We start from the raw sequence: 19,887 nt of genomic DNA on the forward strand, positions 1-19,887 counted from the left end.
CGACGCCTGGGTCAGGGCGATTGTCACATCAGGCTACAAAATAGAATTCTCTTTGGCCCCAAAAGGATGTTTGTTCCTCTCTCGTCCACCAAAACAGCCCTCTTATGCCCCAGGGCTTTCCCAGGCTGTCTCTTTCCTCCTAAACTCAGGAGTAATCGTACCCGTTCCTTGGCACGAACGGTTTTCTGGGTATTACTCAAACCTGTTCGTAGTCCCAAAAAAGGACGGTTCCCTTCGCCTAATCTTTGACCTCAAACAGTTGAATTGTCACCTTCGGGTTCGATATTTTCGAATTGAGTCCTTGCGCTCGGTGATTGCCTCCATAGAGCCAGGGGAATACCTTTGCTCTGTGGACATTCAGGACGCTTATTTACACGTTCCTGTTTGTGTGCAGCATCAGAGATTCCTCAGGTTTGCCATACAGGAGTGCCATTTCCAGTTCATGACTCTCCCATTCGGTCTGGCGTCCGCCCCAGGGTCTTCACGAAGATCATGGCGGCAGTCATGGCCATCCTTCGTTCAAAGGGGATTCTTATAATCCCTTATCTCGACGATCTCCTGGTCAAGGGTCCATCTCGCCGAGACTGCAATCACAGCCTCCAGATCACTCTGGACACGCTGCGTCGTCTCAGCTGGATAATCAACAAAGAGAAGTCGACCCTGATCTCAACTTGGCGTCTCGTATTCCTGAGCATGGAATTCGATACCAGCCAAGCTCGAGTCTTCCTTCCAAAGAATAAATTTTCGTCCCTCCGACAGGAGATCAAAGCCCTAAAGCGCCCGGTCCCCCTTCGGCTCTGCGTGAGATTCCTGGGGAAGATGATTGCCTCCATGGAAGCAGTGCCGTATGCCCAGTTTCACTCCCGCCCCCTCCAGCTGGCCCTCCTGTCTGCTTGGGACAAGACATCGATCTCCCTGGACCGTCCAGTACTGCTGCCTCTCAAGGTGAGGCAATCCCTAGCCTGGTGGACACTTTCCACCTCGGTCCTACGCAGGAGATCCTTCCTTCCCATTCAATGGCAGGTCATCACCACCGATGCCAGTCTCCTGGGTTGGGGAGTTGTTTTTCCTCCACCTCACAGCACAGGGCCGCTGGGATGCTCAGGAAGCTCTCCTCCCAATCTCTTGGAGATCAGGGCAATCCTTCTTGCCCTCATCCGCTGGCAGTCCATCCTCGCGGGGAAGCCGGTTCGCATCCAGTTGGACAACGGCACGGCCGTGGCGTACATAAATCACCAAGGCGGAACTCGCAGCAAGCAGATCATGCTGGAGGTGGCAAAGATTCTGCGTTGGGCGGAAAGCCATGTTCCCGCCATATCGGCTGTCCACATTCCAGGGGTGGACAACTGGGAAGCGGATTTCCTGAGCCGTCAGGGGCTCGTGTCAGGCGAGTGGTCTCTCAACCCTGCCGTCTTCCACCAAATTTGTCTGAGGTGGGGCGCTCCGGATGTGGACCTCATGGCATCTCTAACAAACCACAAGGTTCCCCGGTACGTAGCCAGGTCTCGGGATCTGATGGTCGTCGGTTGTGACGCGCTTGTGATCCCGTGGTCCCAGTTTCACATGCCTTATCTGTTCCCACCTCTTCCCCTGATCCCAAGAATCGTGAAAAACATAGACAGAAGGGGTCCCCATTCTGTTAGTTGCTCCAGACTGGCTTCGGATAGCCTGGTATGCGGAGCTAGTGAACATGCTCTCGGACGTTCCCTGGAGGCTACCAGACCGTCAAGATCTTCTATCGCAGGGGCCCCTCTTCCACCCGAATTCTCTGCCTCGGAGTTTAATTGCATGGCCGTTGAAGCCGCGGTCCTGAGGGACGCAGGTTTTTCCCACAAGGTCATCCAGACCATGATTAAGGCCAGGAAGCCAGCGTCATCTCGCATCTATCACAGATGTTGGAAAGCCTTCTTTCGGTGGTGCGAGGTCAACAGTTCGTTTCCTAGGACTTTTTCTCTTCCCTCCATCCTGGGTTTTCTGCAGACGGGTCTCGACTATGGCCTTTCCCTCAGTACCTTAAAGGGTCAGGTGTCCACTCTGGCTAATTCTCTTTCAAAGGGATCTGGCTTCTCTTCCCCAGGTGAAGACTTTTCTTCAGGGCGTCGCTCACATAGCGCCACCTTACCAGTCTCCGGTCGACACATGGGATCTGAATCTTGTTTTGGGCGCCCTCCAGCGTGCGCCTTTTAAGCTGATTCAGGATTTCTTTTTCCTCCCTCTCGTGGAAGGTCATCTTCCTTGTCGCCATCACCTCTATTAGGAGGGTCTCAGAGTTGGCAGCATTGTCCTGCCGTTCCCCTTTCCTAGTTTTGCACCAGTATAAGGTAGTCCTCAGAGCGGTTACTGCCTTTCTGCCAAAGGCAGTCTCCGCCTTTCACATCAATGAGGACATCGTCCTCCCCGCTCTGTGTCCCTCTCCAGCTCATCTCTTTGAGAGATCCCTTCACAAATTGAACTTGGTCAGGGCAATTCGAAGCTACCTTGCTAGGACTGTTACCTTCCGTCAGTCCGATTCCCTGTTTGTCATCTCTGAAGGTTATCGGAAAGGGTTTCCAGCCTCCAAATCCACCATTGCTCGTTGGTATTCATTCAGCGGTTCTGGAGGCATACCGCGTCCAGGACAAACGGCCTCCTCCGGGGGTAGTGCTCCCTCTACCCGGGCTGTGGGAGCTTCCTGGGCTGTTCGTCACCAGGCTTCAGCCTTGCAGGTTTGCAAGGCTACTACCTGGTCTTACCTCCATACCTTCGTGAGATTTTACAAGGTAGATACTCACGCCTTTGCTGATGCAGGCTTGGGTAGGAAGATACTGCAGGCGGCTGTCTTCCACTGGCCGACCTAAATACCCTTCTCTCAGCATTTCTTTCCCACCCTCGGGACTGCTTTTGGACGTCCCATGGTTACCTGTGTCCCCCCAATGAAGCGAGAAAGAAAGAGGGATTTTTGGTACTTACCGTAAAATCTTTCTTGGAGCCTTCATTGGGGGACATAGCACCCTCCCTTAATGTTGTACCGTGTTGGCCAATGTGCCATTGTTTTGGTTGGTACATAGGTTAAGTTCTTATAGTAGCTCCTTATACTGCTTTTGCGCCAACTGAGGTAATTTGGGCCTGTCGGTAGGTGTATACTGCTGGGGAGGAGCTAACTGTTTCTTATTTGCATAGTGTCAGCCTCCTAGTGACAGCAGCATACACCATGGTAACCTGTGTCCCCCAATGAAGGCTCCAAGAAAGAGATTTTACCGTAAGTACCAAAAATCCCTCTTTTACACCCCAAAAATCTACATTTCCATTTAACTTTGCAGCATCCACAAAATCTGATTTCTCACCCGGAGTTCGGTTGCATCTTCCTTTATAAATTTCTTTAATCACCAGTTGTGCCTTAACTGCATAACCTGTGTATGTCTTATTTGGGGTGAAGGCTAGAATGGTGGAGGTTACCGCATCTATCAGTAGGTGTTCTGTAGACAAAGAAATAAGACTTTGTAAAGATACCACTTGTGTATGCTGCAGTCCTGAAGGAGACCATGTTGAGTTCATAGATTGTTTTCTTTAAATAGGACTTACAGTTACAACATGAACGAGACAGACGGCGTATCCAAGAACTTCAGCAGATGCTGGCAGACCTGGAAGAACAAGAACGCGCCCTGGCATCCCGAAAGAGCAGACTCTGGAATGACAGCCATAGCCCTACTAAAAATGACGCTTGCTTAATCGCCAACATGCAAAGAGTATGGCAGCAGTTGTTTCACATTGTGCTTCAAGTGAAGAAATGGATGCAGAGCAAGAGTATTGGGTAAGCCTCACCAGAGAAAAAGGTAATCAGCGCTGTAGGGATAGAGATACGTGCAAAGAAATTGGTGAAAACACCTGGTCAGCCCATATTTGCTGTTTAGCCTCTTATGAATCAGTTTAAAGGAATCGGTCGCAAGGATTTTGCTATGTAAACTGAGAGAAATATGACGCGGGAACAGAGCCCCTGATTCCAGTGATGTTACTGGGCTGCTTGGTGTAGATTTGATTAAATCAAATTTTTCTCTACTGCAGATCTAGCAGATCTCTGAATGCTGAGGTCTGTATGACCCCACCCACACCACTGATTGACAGATTTCTGTGTACACTGTGCATAGGCAGAAAGGTGCCAATTTGTGTTGGGACAGGGTTACACACAGCAGGAAGAAGGATTAGATGGCACAAGACAACTAGTCCTATAGTAATAATCTCCTACTGATAAAACTGATTTTTTGTTGGGACTATACTAAGCAGCCCAGTAAGTGACACATCACTGGAATTGGGGTCTCTAGCAAAATCCCACTGGCAGATTCCCTTATAGCCTATAGTAAAATAAGTGTTGTTTTTTTTTTGTTTTTGTTTTTTTTCTTTTTCTTCTTCCCACACCCCAGAACAAATGAAGGTTTCCCAAGTGAAGCTGAGGTGACAAAGTTGTTAGAGTCTCTATCAGAGCTGAAGTCTGAAATACAGACAGGATATGTACAGGTTAGTAGTATTTTTCTCTCCAATAGCTGGATGTTCTCTGACTATAGAGATCCTGAGGCTGCCACTGTTGGCCATTACATAGTCCTTGCAGCAACGTAGTATTACCATCTGACCATTGAAATTAATGACCGAGTAGTTTGGTAATACATGATGGGCCAGGTCTACAAAAGGAAAGCTTTTTTTTTAGCTGATCCCCCTATGACATCCACATGGAAAAATGGTGTCCTGGTGAGGCAAGATCTCGTCAGCCCAAGTGATCTAAAGATGTGAATGCAAAACTCCATGAAATTAGGAAAGTGTACTCCACTGCATGTTAAATAATGCTGCTGTTTAAACTTGTTTAGATTGTTCACATTTAACTTTATCTCGCCTTTGCTTCCTTAATCAGCCAGCCCAGTCTTCACCCGGGGTGACTGATGTATTAAAACGTGAGAATGAGGAGCTTGCAGGTTCGGTATCACAGCTAACGAAAGACAAGTTAGAACTGAAAAGTCAACTTTCTAAACTGGCCAAAGCCCACCAGGAGTCACTTCAGAAGAACAAAGATCAGGTACAGTGCAAAAAAATAAAATAAATCAATGTTTTACTTTGGAAATCCACAAGAGTTTACTCTGTCGCCTCATTGGGGGACACAAGACATTGGGTGTTATGCTTTCTGTCCACTAGGAGGCGACACTATGCTTAATCTGAAAAAGATTTGGCTCTGGCTCCTCCTCCACAGTATACACCCCTGGGCGGCATCCGCCTTACCTCAGTTTTTGCTTAGTGTCGCAAGGAGGCACACCATAAGAAGATTCTTCTTGACACAGATGAAGAAAAGAGGGTCTCTCTGAGACTCCCGATATGGCTCCCTCCTCGGTCCTCTTTTTAGCGGTACCCGGTTGAGGTAGAGATGGCTCTTCCCCATGTCGCTCCCTCCCCAGCCCTTCGGGTGCATGGTTCGAGGTCGAGAACCCCCTCCTTCCCCAGGCCCTGGGCTTTTTGGGTTGAGGCTGAGGTGAGGAAGAATTCCTCCTGATGGCGGTGACGTGCCCTCCCTAACCCCCTCTAGGGATGTTAGGTTGAGACGCCACAGGTAGGAGCTGCGTTCGCAGCGCTAACTTTATTGTAGCCCCAGCACTGCTGTGGTCTGCTATGGGGCCGGGGGCTGTCATATTTGGGCCACAGTATGCAGGGATTCCTGTCCCTGCGGCAGAGTCAGCCCTCTAAAGGGGTCAACAGGGCTGCGCTGCGTATATAGGGGTGTCCGGGCGATATGGCACTCATCCGGGGGGGTTTTGGTTCGTTTTCCGCCCCCCTCCGGACTACCGCGCCGCTCTGGAGCCCTTCCCGGGCAGGATTTTGTACTTTAGTCCGCGGCTTCGGCCTAAGCCGAAGCCGCCGCCCTTGTTACCGCCCCCGGCCTGCCCCCCTGGATGATGATAATGACGCTGCACAGCGTCAAACAGGGGGCGGATCGAGCCAGGAAGGCGCGGTTTTGCCTGGCTGCGTGCCCTTTTTCTGCTCTCCGCCCCTCCTCCCTCCCACCTCTTTACCTCAGGGAAGACAGCAGCGCTGCTATATTACTCAAGAACGCTGCACAGTCTCCAGGGGGTGCAGAACCGAAGTTTTTCTGCTGGTGCCGGATCTAGGAGCACACCGGTGGGGTAAGGCACAGCAGGATAATATCCTGCTGTGGACGCAGACTCCCTATAGGTTCCCTATAGCGCTCCTCTGCATAGCCACCCCGTAAGGTTTTTGGTCAGAATAACCTGCCGGCACTCAGTGCACTATGTCGGTCTCCAGGTCCGAAAGAAGAAGAGGAAAAAAAAAAACAGGTTTATCTGCTGTTACGCAGTCTGTTCAGCCTGCAAAGCCAATCTTCCCAGTGGCAACATGCACCGTACTGCTAGAGTTGTTCCCAAAATGCTGGGTCAGTGCCCCAAGAGGCTCCTGTCACTGTTTCAACTCCACTGACATGCCGGTATGGGCCGCATCTATGTCACAGTCCACATTACTTCAGGCTATGCAGGGTCATATCCCAGCTATAAGCGGACAGGCAGTCCCTGGCAATGCTAGTAGTTAACGGCCCCATAGGTGACGTTCAGCTACGTCCTCCCATGGCTCACGGTCGTCCCGCTCTAGGCAGAGACACCGTAATTCTAGGTCTCCTAGACCGTCTCGTTCCAGAGACGGGCGCAGCAGATCTCCACAGAGATCTTCGGTCATGGAAAAGCGGCGGTCCAGATCTCCCTCCAGGCAACGCCTCAGCGATGCGCAGGATTCAGAGGGCATCTGTGACTCCGAATCAGAAAAGGAAACATAGGAGTCTCAGGCTCCTTGTCCTCCTAGCAATACAGCGCTAGTTGAGGACATTATCACTTCTATTCATCGGGTGCTGGTTTTATCCGATGCTCCCCAAGAACCCCCAAAACATAAGATTTGTTTTGAGGGGCCCCTGAAGTCCCTAAAGTTTTTTTTCTGACCACCCAAGCTTTCAGGACATCCTTGATAAGCATTTTTTGCAGCCTGCCAAAAAATTCGCCAACCGTAAATAAAACCGTAAAAAAGGGGCTAGATACTCTTTTTTTTTTTTTCTCAAAAAGACCAAGAAGTGGACAGATCCACCGGAAATCGATCCCCCTATCTCTAAGCTTGCAGCACAGTCTCTCCTCTCACTGCCAGATAGCTCAACCCTGAAGGATACAGCAGATCGGCAGGTTGAGCGCATGGCTCGTTCAATTTTTGAGGCTGCAGGAGCCTCCCTGGCTCCCGCGTTCACCTCAACGTGGGCAGCCACGGCCATTCTGTTATGGGCCAAAAGATTGCAGGAGAACCTCCAAAAGTCTGCTCCTCAGATGTTCGATCAACTAGTTCAGATAGCGGTGGTGGCAGATTACATACGCCTTGCAGCTTTTGATTCTGCAAGAGGCGTAGCAGGTATAGCAGCGAATGTAAATACAATCAGACGTATCCTCTGGCTGTGAGAATGGGAAGCGGACGCGTCTTCAAACAAGCCTCTTACGGATCTCCCGTACGTCAGTGGGAGATTTTTTTCGGGGAAAAATTAGACAAGATGATTTCCAATGCCACGGGGGTAAGAGTACCTTTCTTCCCCAACCGCAACCTAAACGTACGTTTAAGCGACGTAACCAGGCTAGGTTCCGGTCTTTTTGGAACTCCTCAGGCTAGGCCGCTTCACGTCCTTCACAGAATTACAACCGTTCCCCCTCACAGGGACAACCAAAGGACAGCACAGAGGATGGACAAGAATTGGCGGTCAGCATCAGGCCAGGCAAAGCCCAAAGGAGGGAAATTCCAGAATTTCTCCTCGTCATGACTCCCGAAATACGGAAGACACCCCACCTGTAGGCGGTCGACTTTTAATCTTTCAGCAAGTCTGGCTGCCTATTACAGAGGACAGGTGGGTCAAGGAAATTAGTGTGTCTCTCTCCTTCAAGCAGGAGTCATAATACGGGTTCCCGAAAACGAGAGATTCCGAGGACTCTACTACAACCTTTTCGTGGTTCCCAAAAAGGAGGCAGCGTTCCGCCAATTCCTGGACCTAACGCAACTCAAAAAGTTTGTAAGAGTTCGGCAGTTTCGCATGGAGTCCCTTCGATCCATCATTGCGGCTATGGAACAGGGAGAATATCTCGCCTCCATAGACATACAAGAGGCATACCTGCACATCCCTATTGCGCCTGCTCATCAAAGATCTCTCAGGTTCACAATAGGGCAGAATCAGTACCAGTTCGTGGCTTTGCCTTTTCGGATTAGCCACGGCTCCCAGAACATTCACCAAGGTTATGGCAGCCACCATGGATGTCCTACACTCCAGAGGCATAGTGGTCGTCCCATGTCTGGATGATCTACTCATCAAGGCACTTACTGTCAAAGACTGCGGATACAGCGTCTCGATCACGATCAACACACTAACTCGTCTAGGCTGGCTAGTCAACTTTAAGAAGTCGTCAACTACTCCCGAGTCAGTCACTGATCTTCCTAGGGATCCTGTTCGATACCTCCAGGGGTCTGGTACACCTTCCCAAGGACAAGGTACAAGCTATCCGCTGTGCAGTTCGCATGTTAATCCACATACCTTGCTGATCTCTTCGGTTTGCCAGGAGACTCCTTAGCAGGATGGCAGCAGCAATGGAGGTGGTACCATTTGCCCAGTTCCACCTCAGACCTCTTCAACTAGCCATTCTCAGATCCTGGGACAGGAACCCTTTCTCCCTCGAAAGGGAGTTCCGACTGACGGAGTCAACCAGGAAATCACTGTACTGGTGGCTCAAACCACCCGTACTGGCCAAAGGAAAATTCTTTCTTCCCAGTCGATGGAAAGTCCTGACCACCGATGCGAGTCTAACAAGATGGGGTGCAGTACACCTACTTCACAGGGCACGTGGTCTCCAATAGAAGCGACCATGCCCATCAACATTCTGGAGATACGAGCTATCTTCCTGGCGCTAAAAGTTTTTTGCCATCTGCTGAAGGCCTCTCACATCAGAGTGCAGTCGAACAATGCCACGGCAGTGGCATATGTGAACCACCAAGGTGGGACTCGCAGTGCCCAGGCAATGAGAGAAGTGGCGCGTCTCCTTCGCTGGGCAGAAAACAAGAAATCAGTACTCTCAGTGGTCCACAGTCCGGGTGTGGACAACTGGGAAGCCGACTACCTCATCAGACAGGAAATGGACTCGGGGGAGTGGTCTCCATCCCAAAATCTTTCGTCGGATCTGTTATCGCTGGGGGACTCCGGACGTGGACCTAATCGCATCTCATCTCAATGCCAAGGTCTCCATTTTCATGGCAAGGACACGCGGTCTGAGGTTGCTCGGGGCGGATGCCCTGGTTCAGGACTGGACTCAGGTCCAGCTTCTGTACATTTTCCCACCTCTTCCCCTGATGGCCAGAGTCATGAGGAAGATCAAGCAGGAAGGAGTTCCGACCATCCTAATTGCGCCGGACTGGCCCAGACGTACATGGTACGCCGACATCCTTCAGCTTACAGCAGACACCCCTTGGCGTCTTCCAGACCGTCCCGATCCCCTGCCTCACGGCCTGTTCTACCACCAGAATTTAGAGACTCTCAATTTGACGGCGTGGTCCTTGAAACCTGGGTTTTAACCCAGGCAGGGTTTGCTCCAGACGTCATTAGAACCATGATCAGGGCACGGAAACCAGCTTCCGCCAAAGTTTATTATCGTACCTGGAAAACGTATTTTACTTGGTGCGACTCTCGCGGGCGAATTCCGTTCCCTTACTCTCTTCCGAAAGTTCGTGGTTTCCTTCAATCAGGTCTGGACGCCGGCCTATCCTTAGGATCGCTTAAGGGTCAGGTGTCAGCGCTTTCAGTGCTCTTTCAGAAGCGTATTGCTAACAAACCACAAGTCAGGACGTTTCTTCATGGAGTCTCCAGATTGGTCCCTCCTTACAGACGTCCACTGGATACGTGGGACCTTAATTTGGTCCTAACTGCTCTACAGGCACCTCCTTTTCAACCTCTTAAGGAAGCTCCACTTCGAGTTTTATCACAAAAGGTGGTCTTCCTCGTGGCAATCACCTCGCTACGCAGGGTGTCTGAGCTGTCAGCGCTCTCCTGCAAACAGCTTTTCCTATTCTTCCACCAGGACAAGGTGGTTCTCCGTACAGTTCCATCCTTCCTTTCAAAGGTTGTCTGATTTCCACCTCAATGAGGGCATCTCGTTACCGACCCTTTGCCCGGCTCCGGTTCATAGAGTGGAGAGGGCCCTGCATTCTCTTGACCTTGCCAGGGCATTGCGTATGTGTGTGTCTAGGACTCCACCCTTCCGGAAGTCTGATTCCTTTTTTTCCTTATTCCAGAAGGCATTCGCAGGGGTTTACCGGCTTCAAAAGCTACCCTTGCCAGGTGGATCAGGTCCACCATCCATGACGCCTACCGCCTAAACAATTCTCCTATTCCGGCCGGTATCACGGCACATTCCACACGGGCGGTAGGAGCCTCCTGGGCCATTCGACGCCAGGCTTCAGCACAACACGTGTAAAGCGGTCTCTTGGACTAGCTTACACACGTTTACAAAACAATACAGTGTGCATACTCAGTCCTCAGTGGAAGCGAGTCTGGGTAGACGGGTACTGCAGGCGGCAGTGTCCCAAGTCTAGGGACCTGTCAGCACAATATTCGTCCATTGCTTCCCACCCAGGGACTGCTTTGGGACGTCCCAAGGTCTTGTGTCCCCCAATGAGGCGACAGAGTAAAGGAGATTTTTGTGTACTCACCGTAAAATCTCTTTCTCTTAGCCTCTAATTGGGGGACACAGCTCCCACCCTGTTGCCCTTGCGGGCTGTTATTTTGTTGGGTACTCATATTGTTCCTTGAGCTGTACATAGTAGCCTTTGTTTATAGGCTTGGTTATGTTGGATTTGTTATCTCCTCCTACTGCTTGGGTACAAAAACTGAGGTAAGGCGGATGCCGCCCAGGGGTGTATACTGTGGAGGAGGAGCCAGAGCCAAATCTTTTTCAGATTAAGCATAGTGTCGCCTCCTAGTGGACAGAAAGCATAACACCCAAGGTCTTGTGTCCCCCAATTAGAGGCTAAGAGAAAGATTTTACGGTGAGTACACAAAAATCTCCTTTTTCACTCACAAGCTGGGACTTCACCAGTTCTGATAATCAAAGGGCTGCAGTACAAAATTAGGTGGAAAAAACCTTCAGATAAGTTGTATTAAAGTGGAATATGGAAAATTCCTAACCCTTCTACAATCCTCTTGTCTTTGGCTTCTGTTGCAGGGTAAGTCCCCTTCAATGTTGCCTCTCTAGTAAAGGGGCCAATGGAGCTTGGGCTGGTGAGTGACAGGAGCGCTGGTGCTCTTGTCCCACTTTTCTTCTATAAGCAGGGTCTCAACAGTGTAGTGGGGTCTGTGTTCATATTTTTTGGGAGGGATTATGGGAAACAAGGTGTCCTCAGTTTGTTTGTTTTTTTTTCTAAAAAAAAAAAAAAAAAGAATAAAACCTTTTACTCTGTCGCCTCTTTGGGGGACACAGAACCATGGGTGTTATGCTGCTGTCCACTAGGAGGCGACACTATGCATAATCTGAAAAAGATTAACTTTGGCTCCTCGTCTGCAGTATACACCCCTGGACGGCGTCAGCCTTCTCCAGTTTTTGCTTAGTGTCGCATAAAGATTTTTTCTTTTTTTTTTTTCCCTTACAGATGAAGAAAGGTGGGTCTCCTGCGATACCCCCGGCATGGCTCCTTCCTTGGCCCCTGTTATAGGGTGCCCGGTTGAAGTGGCTATTCCCCTTGTCGCTCCTTCCCCAGTCCCTCGGGTACTGGTTCGAAGTCGAGATCCCACTCCTTCCCCAACCTCTATGGGGTCTGGGTTGAGGTCGAGGCGAGAATGAAGACCCCTGACGGTGACATACGCACCATCCCTAATCCTCCTCTGGGGGCATTAGGTTGAGACGCATCAGGTAGGGTCTGTACAAGGCAGCATTCTGCAGCTTAAACAGCCAGAGACCCCAGCCCTGCTGCGGGCTCCTGTTGGGGTCGGGGGAGAGTGCAGGCAGACATGGCACCTGCAGAGACAGGGTTCCATGCGCCCCTGTCTCTGCGGCAGCACCGGCTCCATAGCGCCTAAGGGGGACCCCCCCATACGGACACCGCTATCGCTGCTGACCCCACGGCTACTCTGCGCCTCAATCCGGGGGGGCCTGGTTCAGATCCGACCCCCTCCCGGACATCCGCGCCGGCCTGGAGCACTCCTGGGCATCAGGCTTCTAATTTAGACCGCGGCTTCGGCCTAGCTGAAGCCACCGCCTTTTCCCCGGCCCACCCCCTGGATGACGATTATGACACTCTATAGTGTCATAGAAGGGGCGGATCGAGGCAGAAAGGGCGCGTTTTTACATGGCCTTGCGCGCCCTTTTCAGCTCTCCGCCCCCTTCTCCTCCTCAGTGTCCCGGTGGCCTTCTTTACCACAAGCCATCTCTGACAGGATGCCCACAGCAACGTCAGCAGTCTCCGGGGGGCACAGGACTGTGATTTGTCAACGCTGGACCTAGGGGCACACTGGTGGGGTAAGATCACATCTGGGTTCTCTTTACTCAGCTGTGAATCCTTATCACCTATGGCTCTCCTATATAGGCTCCTCTGCGCAGCCACCCCTGTAGGGTCCCTGATAGCCAGCCTCTGTGCACTATGCCGGGCTCGAGAAAGAGAACCAGGCAGGACTGTTTTTATGCACTCTGCACAGCCTGCAAAACCACTCTCCCCAGTGGTAGCACGTACCCGCTTTGCTGGGATTGCATCCAGAACACTGGGTCAGAACCCCAGGAAGCCACTACCAATGCTTCAGCGCCGGAATGGGCTGCTCAGATGTCGCAGTCTATGACACAGTCCATAGATAATCTAACCTCCACACTGCTGCAGGCTCTGCAGGGGCATGTCTCAGCTATGAACGTTACCCAGCAAAAGGATAGCTTGTCTCGGGAACATGCCGTTTCCGACACTCACAGACGTAAGCGAACCCACAGATCGCGGTCATCTGCGTCATCCCATAGCACACAGTCATCTCCCTCCAGGGAGAGACACCGTGATTCCAGGTCACCTAGACCGTCCCCTACCATAGACAGACAACGCAGATCCCCACAGTGATCTCCGACCACAGCAGACCTCCGCTCCACTTTGCCCACCAGGGAACGCCTTAGTGACACGCAGGATTCGGAAGGCATCTGTGACTCCGACTCAGACAACGAAACTGAGAGATCTCTGCGGTACCTTGACCCCCTAGCACTTCAGCGCTAGTTGAGGACATATTCTCTTCCATCCAACCCCGAAGCCCCAGAACACAAAGTTTGCTTTGAAAGTGTCCTGAAACCACCTAAGGTCTTCCCTAATCACCCGGAGTTTCAGACGATACTTACTAAGCAGTTCTCGCAGCCTGAGAAGAAATTTGCCAATCGCAAATATTTGGAAGCAAGGTACCCCTTCCCAGAGAAGGACACCAAGGGTGGACAGACTCACCTGAAGTGGACCCCCCAGTCTCTAGGCTAGCAGCACAGACCCTACTCTCACTGCCAGATAGCTCAACCCTCCGGGACACAGTAGACCGGCAGGTAGAACGCATGGCCCATTCAGTTTTCGAAGCGGCAGGGGCCTCCCTGGCCCCCGCGTTCGCTTCAGTTTGGGTGGCCAAGGCCATTCTGGTTTGGGCCAAAGCATTGCAAGAGGGTCTCCAAGCTTCAAATCCTGGGCTTTCGGACCAAGCGGTTCAAATAGCAGTTGTAGCAGATTACATGCTTCATGCAGCCCTGGACTCTGCAAGAGGTGTAGCGGGGATAGCCGCAAACGCCATCACGATCCGGTGTATCCTCTGGCTGCGGGAATGGAAAGCGGATGCGGCCTCAAAGTACCTCACACATCTCCCGTACCTTAGTGGACGACTTTTTGGTGAAAAGTTGGCGACAATGATATCCAACGCCACGGGGGGTAAGAGTACCTTTCTCCCTCAGCTGAAACCTAGACGCACGTTCAAACGGCGTAACCAAACTCTATTCCGATCCTTTCGGAATTGTTTGGGCTGGTCCGTCTCGCGACCAGCACAAAATCGTAACCACTCTCCACGCAGGGACAACCCACGGGCGGTGCAGAGGCTAGACAGGACCTGGCAGTCAAAAGCAGGCCAAGCGAAACCCAAGGGAGGAAAACCTCAGAACTTCGCTTCATCATGACTCTCAAACTCCAGAAGACACCCCACCAGTAGGCGGGCGACTTCTCTTTCAGCAAGTCTGGCTGCCTATTACAGAAGGCAGGTGGGTCAGGGAAATAGTGTCTCCGGATACAGGATGGAGTTCACTTCCAGTCCACCGAACCGGTTCTTCCTCTCTGTTCCACCAAAACCGCCAGACAAGGCTCGTTCCTTCCACCAAGCGGTCTCCTCTCTTCAAGCAGGAGTCGAGGTACCGGTTCCTGTGAACCAACGCTTCAGAGGGTTCTACTCCAATCTATTCATAGTCCCCAAGAAAGGAGGCAGCGTCCAGCCCATACTAGACCTAAAACAGCTCAACAAATATGTACGGGTCCGTCATTTTCACATGGAGTCCCTTCGGTCCATCATTGCGTCCATGGAGCAGGGAGAATATCTTGCCTCCATAGATATACAAGACACATACCTCCACATACCAATTGCTTCCGCCCATCAATGATTTCTCAGGTTCGCGATCAACCAGGACCACTACCAGTTCGTGGCTCTCCCGTTCGGGCTTGCCACAGCTCCGAGAACGTTTACCAAGGTCATGGCAGCTACCATGGATGTTCTACACTCCAGAGGCATTGTAGTCGTTCCATACCTGGACGACCTTCTCATCAAGGCTTCAATCTTCAAGGACTGCGAGGACAGTGTCTCAATCACAATCGACACTGAGTCGCCTGGGCTGGTTAATCAACCTACAAAAGTCATCGACTACCCCGAGTCAAACCCTGACCTTCCTGGGGATGCTATTCAACACCTCCTGGGGTCTGGCGCTCCTACCCAGGGACAAGACACTGGCTCTCCGTCTGGGAGTTCGCATACTCCTCCGCAATCCTTCTCGATCCCTCCGGTTTGCCATGAGAGTCCTCGGCAGGATGGCAGCAGCAATGGAGGCGCTACCACTTGCCCAGTTTCACTTCAGGACTCTTCAACTTGCCATCCTCAAGTCTTGGGACAGGAATCCCTTCTCCCTCGACAGGGAATTCCGGTTGACATCGTCAACCAGGAGGTCCCTACACTGGTGGCTCAAGCCAACTTCGCTTGCAAGAGGAAAATCGTTTCTCTCAGGTCACTGGAAGGTCCTGACCACCGATGCAAGCCTGACAGGTTGGGGTGCGGTGCACCTAAATCACAGGGCACAAGACAAGTGGTCACCAGCGGAAATGACTTTGCCCATCAATATTCTGGAAATTCGGGCCATCTTCCTGGCACTGAGAGCCTTTCATCGCTTGCTGGCAGCCTCTCACATAAGGATACAGTTGGACAATGCCACGGCGGTGGCATATGTGAATCACCAAGGCGGGACCCACAGAGCCCAGGCGATGAGAGAAGTGGCACATATCCTCCACTGGGCGGAAGAGACTAGGTCGGTACTCTCAACGGTCCACATTCCGGATGTGGACAACTGGGAAGCCGATTTCCTCCGCAGACAAGGAATGGACGCGGGGGAGTGGTCTCTCATCCCGAAATTTTTCTCCAGATCTGCCATCGCTGGGGGACCCGGGACGTGGACCTAATGGCATCTCATATCAATGCCAAGGTCTCCAATTTCATGGCCAGGACACGCGACCCGCGGTCGCTCGGAGCGGATGCCCTGGTGCAGGACTGGACCCAGTACCAGCTTCTGTACATTTTTCCACCCATCCCTCTGATCTCTAGAGTCGTGAGGAAGATCAAACGAGTGAGTTCCAACCATCCTGATTGCGCCGGACTGGCCCAGACGTACATGGTACGCCGACGACGTGCAACTTACAGCAGACGCCCCCTGGCGTCTCCCCAACCATCACGACCTTCTGTCACAAGGTCCGTTCTACCATCTGAACTCAGGGGCTCTCAATTTGACAGCGTGGCCCTTGAAACCTGGGTTCTAACCCAAGCAGGGCTCACCAGACGTCATCACAACCATGATCAGAGCAAGAAAGCCAGCCTCCGCCAAGACTTATTATCGTACCTGGAGAGCTTTCTTTACCTGGTGCGAATTCCGTGGACAGGTCCCACTCCCTTATTCACTCCCGAAGGTGCTGGGTTTTCTTCAATCGGGCTTGGATGCCGGGCTATCCCTCGTCTCGCTTAAGATCCAGGTGTCAGCGCTTTCAGTGTTTATCCAAAGGCGTATTGCTAACAAGCCGCAAGTAAGGACTTTTCTCCAGGGAGTTTCCCGATTGGTTCCTCCCTACAGAAGCCCACTGGAAACGTGGGATCTCAACCTGGTCCTGACAGCATTACAGGCACCACCTTTTGAACCCCTTAAGGAAGTCCCACTCTGCATCCTGTCACAGAAAGTGTTTTTTCTGGTGGCAATTGCCTCGCTGCACAGGGTGTCTGAATTGTCAGCACTCTCCTGCAGACGGCCTCTCCTAGCTTTTTCACCCCGACAAGGTGGTTCTCCGTACAGTACCATCCTTCCTTCCGAAGGTTGTACACCTTCCACCTCAATGAAGAAATTTCACAAACATCCCTTTGCCCGGTTCCGGTTCATAGAGTGGAGGAGGCTCTGCATACGCTTGACCTCGTCAGGGCATTGCGTATATACGTGTCTAGGACTGCACCCTTCCAGAAGTCTGATTCCCTTTTCCTTCTTCCGGAGGGCGTTCGCAAGGGTCTGCCGGCTTCCAAAGCTACCCTTGCCAGGTGGATCAAGTCCACCATACAAGAGGCTTACCGACTTAACAATTCTCCTCTTCTGGCCGGTATCACGGCGCACTCTACGTGGGCAGTAGGGGCCCCCTGGGCCATTCGGCACCAGGCTTCGGCACAAGAAGTGTGTAAAGCGGCCACTTGGACTAGCCTTCATACGTTTACGAAACACTACAGTGTTCATACCCAGTCCTCAGCGGATGCGAGCCTAGGTAGACGGGTTCTGCAGGCGGCAGTGCCCCAAGTTTAGGGACCTGCTAGCACAATATTCGTCCATTGCTTCCCACCCAGGGACTGCTTTAAGACATCCCATGGTTCTGTGTCCCCCAATGAGGCGACAGAGTAAAGGAGATTTTTGTGTACTCACCGTAAAATCTCTTTCTCTTAGCCTCTAATTGGGGGACACAGCTCCCACCCTGTTGCCCTTACGGGCCGTTGTTTACGGTTGAGTTCTCATATTGTTCTTTGAGCTCGTACATAGTAGCCTTCTTACAGGCATGGCTATGTTATTTCTGTTACGTTCCTCCTAATGCTTTTGCACAAAACTGGAGAAGGCTGATGCCGTCCAGGGGTGTATACTGCAGAGGAGGAGCCAAAGTTAATCTTTTTCAGATTATGCATAGTGTCCCCTCCTAGTGGACAGCAGCATAACACCCATGGTTCTGTGTCCCCCAATTAGAGGCTAAGAGAGATTTTATGGTGAGTACACAAAAATCTCCTTTTTAGGCGCTTTTGCAAATTTGTGAGACTTGTCGTAGGGCAACTTCCACACTGCAGTAACCACATACTATTGACTGAAGTTGTTTTTTTTTGTCTGGAACTATAAAATGATGGCTTTATATATATATATATATATATATATATATATATATATATATATATATATATATATATATATATATATATATATATATATATTAGAATATAATTTTTTTTTTTTTTATAATTTTAGGTCCATGCTGATGTTGTTGACTCAGTCCTGGAGGCAGAACGTGCCATATGGCTCCGGGAGAAGCGACTGTTACAGGTTGCCCTAAAACATGCTGAATCCGAACTGGGCAAAGCCACTCTGGAAAACCGGCCAACTCAAGATGTTCCCAATTCCAAGGTGAATTGTCCATTTTATGGAAGTTAAACGTCCAATAGTGCTGTGCGGTCAATGCCCATTACCCTAAAATATACCTCCGATATTTTTATCTAGATGCAACGTCTCTACCGAAAATACCTGAGGGCTGAAAGCATCCGTAAAGCCTTAGTCTACCAGAAGAAATACTTGCTCCTTCTTCTGGGAGGCTTTCAAGCTTGTGAAAAGGCAACTCTGTCTCTAATTGCACGCATGGGGGTATATCCTTCACCCGCAGACCTTCAGAATCACAGCAAATGCAAGACTGGCCTTGGCAAGTTTCGGTCAGCTGTAAGGGCTGTGATCGCCATTTCCAGGTACACAATTTATCAAGATATTTCTGGCACAATGTCTGATGCCCAAAAACTTAATTTCTTTAGCATTTGTGTTAACAGATGCTGGTTGCTCAAAATTGATGTAGTGTAGTGCGTCGCGAAAGCATTTTAATGGAGCTTTTTATTTTCTTGTTGGATTGCTCTTGACTTGTCCAATTGTCAATCAGGCCTAAGTCCTTATGCATAGATGTGTCATGTTGTACATTTTATCGTGGCCATTTTGTGTTTACTGAAGTCGTTTTATTAATTTCCCAGGCTAAAGTTCTTGGTTAGAAAATGGCATAAAGTGAATCGGAAGGGTAGTGGTGATGATTCGGGGACTCGCCAAGGTAACAATATTATAACTCAGCTGTCAAAATGTCTCATCTTCTGTTCTACTGTAAGGCCACTTTTTTCTCACGTTTTCTGCAGTCAAAACCTGATCTCTTGGGAGTAAAATAAAAAGTTGCAGACAGAAAGCAGGTTTTGCTTGCTTTCTTGCTGCATTTTTCAGGATCCTAAAGTTCAGCTTCGCTTCCACCATACAAGCATGAACAATGCAAGGTGTTAGGCCACCAATAGGCCACCAATGCAAGAAATATATGAAATTGTAAAACATTTTTAGAACAAAAGAGCAATTTGATCAAATTTAGTGGAAATTTTTTTTTATATCTGAAAAGAGTATTCTGAATAAAACAAGCTCATAAGTTTATGAAAAGCAGAGAGTTGAATTGTTCAGGCATAGTTTACCTAAGGGCCCCGTCACACACAGCGAGATCGCTGATTTTCTGAAGCATCAGCGATCTCCCCAGCGGTCTCGGTGTGTGACATCCATCAGCCATTGGCCCCCGCCGGGTATCGCTGATCGTGCAGGATCGTCCTGGGCCATTTTTAGATCGTTGGTCTCCCGCAGGCCAGCACGCCGTGCTGCGTGTGGCAGCAGGAGACCAACGATCAGCGACAGTGGGCGCTGGTATCTAGGTTAAACGGCGAGTAACTAAGAGCTGCGTGGCTCTTGGATCCCCGCTGTTTACCCTAGATACCAGCTTGCTCGCTGGTCCTGATCGTTCATGAGTAGTGTTGAGCGATACCACCCGATATTGAAAAATATCGGATCGGAATGGATGGGCTGATCTAAAAAAAAAAAAAAAGTATCGGGTATCGCCGATTCCGATCCCGGAAGTCCCATTAAAGTCAATGGGACAGAAATATCGGAATTAAAAAAAAAAAAAAAAAAACCCTTTCGGGAGGGGGAAAGAGTGTGGGCGGACACTGTGCGTGTGTGTGGGTGGGGCCTGTGCGGGTTGTCTGTGGTCTGTACGGGCCTCTCGTGGGCCTGTGCCGGCTGTCGGTGGTCTGTACGGGCCTCTGCCGGGGGCCTGTGCTGGCTGCCGGTGGTCTGTATGGGCCTCTCGGGGGGGCTTGTGCCGTCTGCCGGTGGTCTGTACGGGCCTCTCGGAGGCCGCTGCCAGGGGCCTGTGCCGGCTGCCGGTTGTCTGTGCGGGCCTGCCAGGGGTCTTGTGTCTGTGCAGGCATCGTCCGATGGGACTACAAGTCCCATCGGGCGATGCCTGCTACACTGACAGTGATTGACACATTAG

At 50.8% G+C, this 19,887-nt stretch overlaps 1 protein-coding gene across 3 annotated transcripts in view; it reads left to right on the top strand.

Annotated features, from left to right (window-relative positions):
• The window catches only part of PCNT (pericentrin), a 238,201-nt gene that overhangs the window by 179,195 nt on the left and 39,119 nt on the right, over positions 1 to 19,887 (top strand). For all 3 annotated transcript variants that reach the window (XM_073577532.1, XM_073577533.1, XM_073577534.1), the window contains 6 exons: positions 3,555 to 3,790; positions 4,398 to 4,491; positions 4,880 to 5,041; positions 17,802 to 17,957; positions 18,051 to 18,289; positions 18,563 to 18,636. In XM_073577532.1, the coding sequence (XP_073433633.1) occupies positions 3,555 to 3,790; positions 4,398 to 4,491; positions 4,880 to 5,041; positions 17,802 to 17,957; positions 18,051 to 18,289; positions 18,563 to 18,636 (961 nt within the window). The remainder of the gene's footprint in view (positions 1 to 3,554; positions 3,791 to 4,397; positions 4,492 to 4,879; positions 5,042 to 17,801; positions 17,958 to 18,050; positions 18,290 to 18,562; positions 18,637 to 19,887) is intronic.

The sequence above is a fragment of the Dendrobates tinctorius genome, unplaced genomic scaffold (genome assembly GCF_039654945.1).
Source record: "Dendrobates tinctorius isolate UK_male_01 unplaced genomic scaffold, ASM3965494v1 ptg000056l, whole genome shotgun sequence".
Taxonomy (NCBI): domain Eukaryota; kingdom Metazoa; phylum Chordata; class Amphibia; order Anura; family Dendrobatidae; genus Dendrobates; species Dendrobates tinctorius.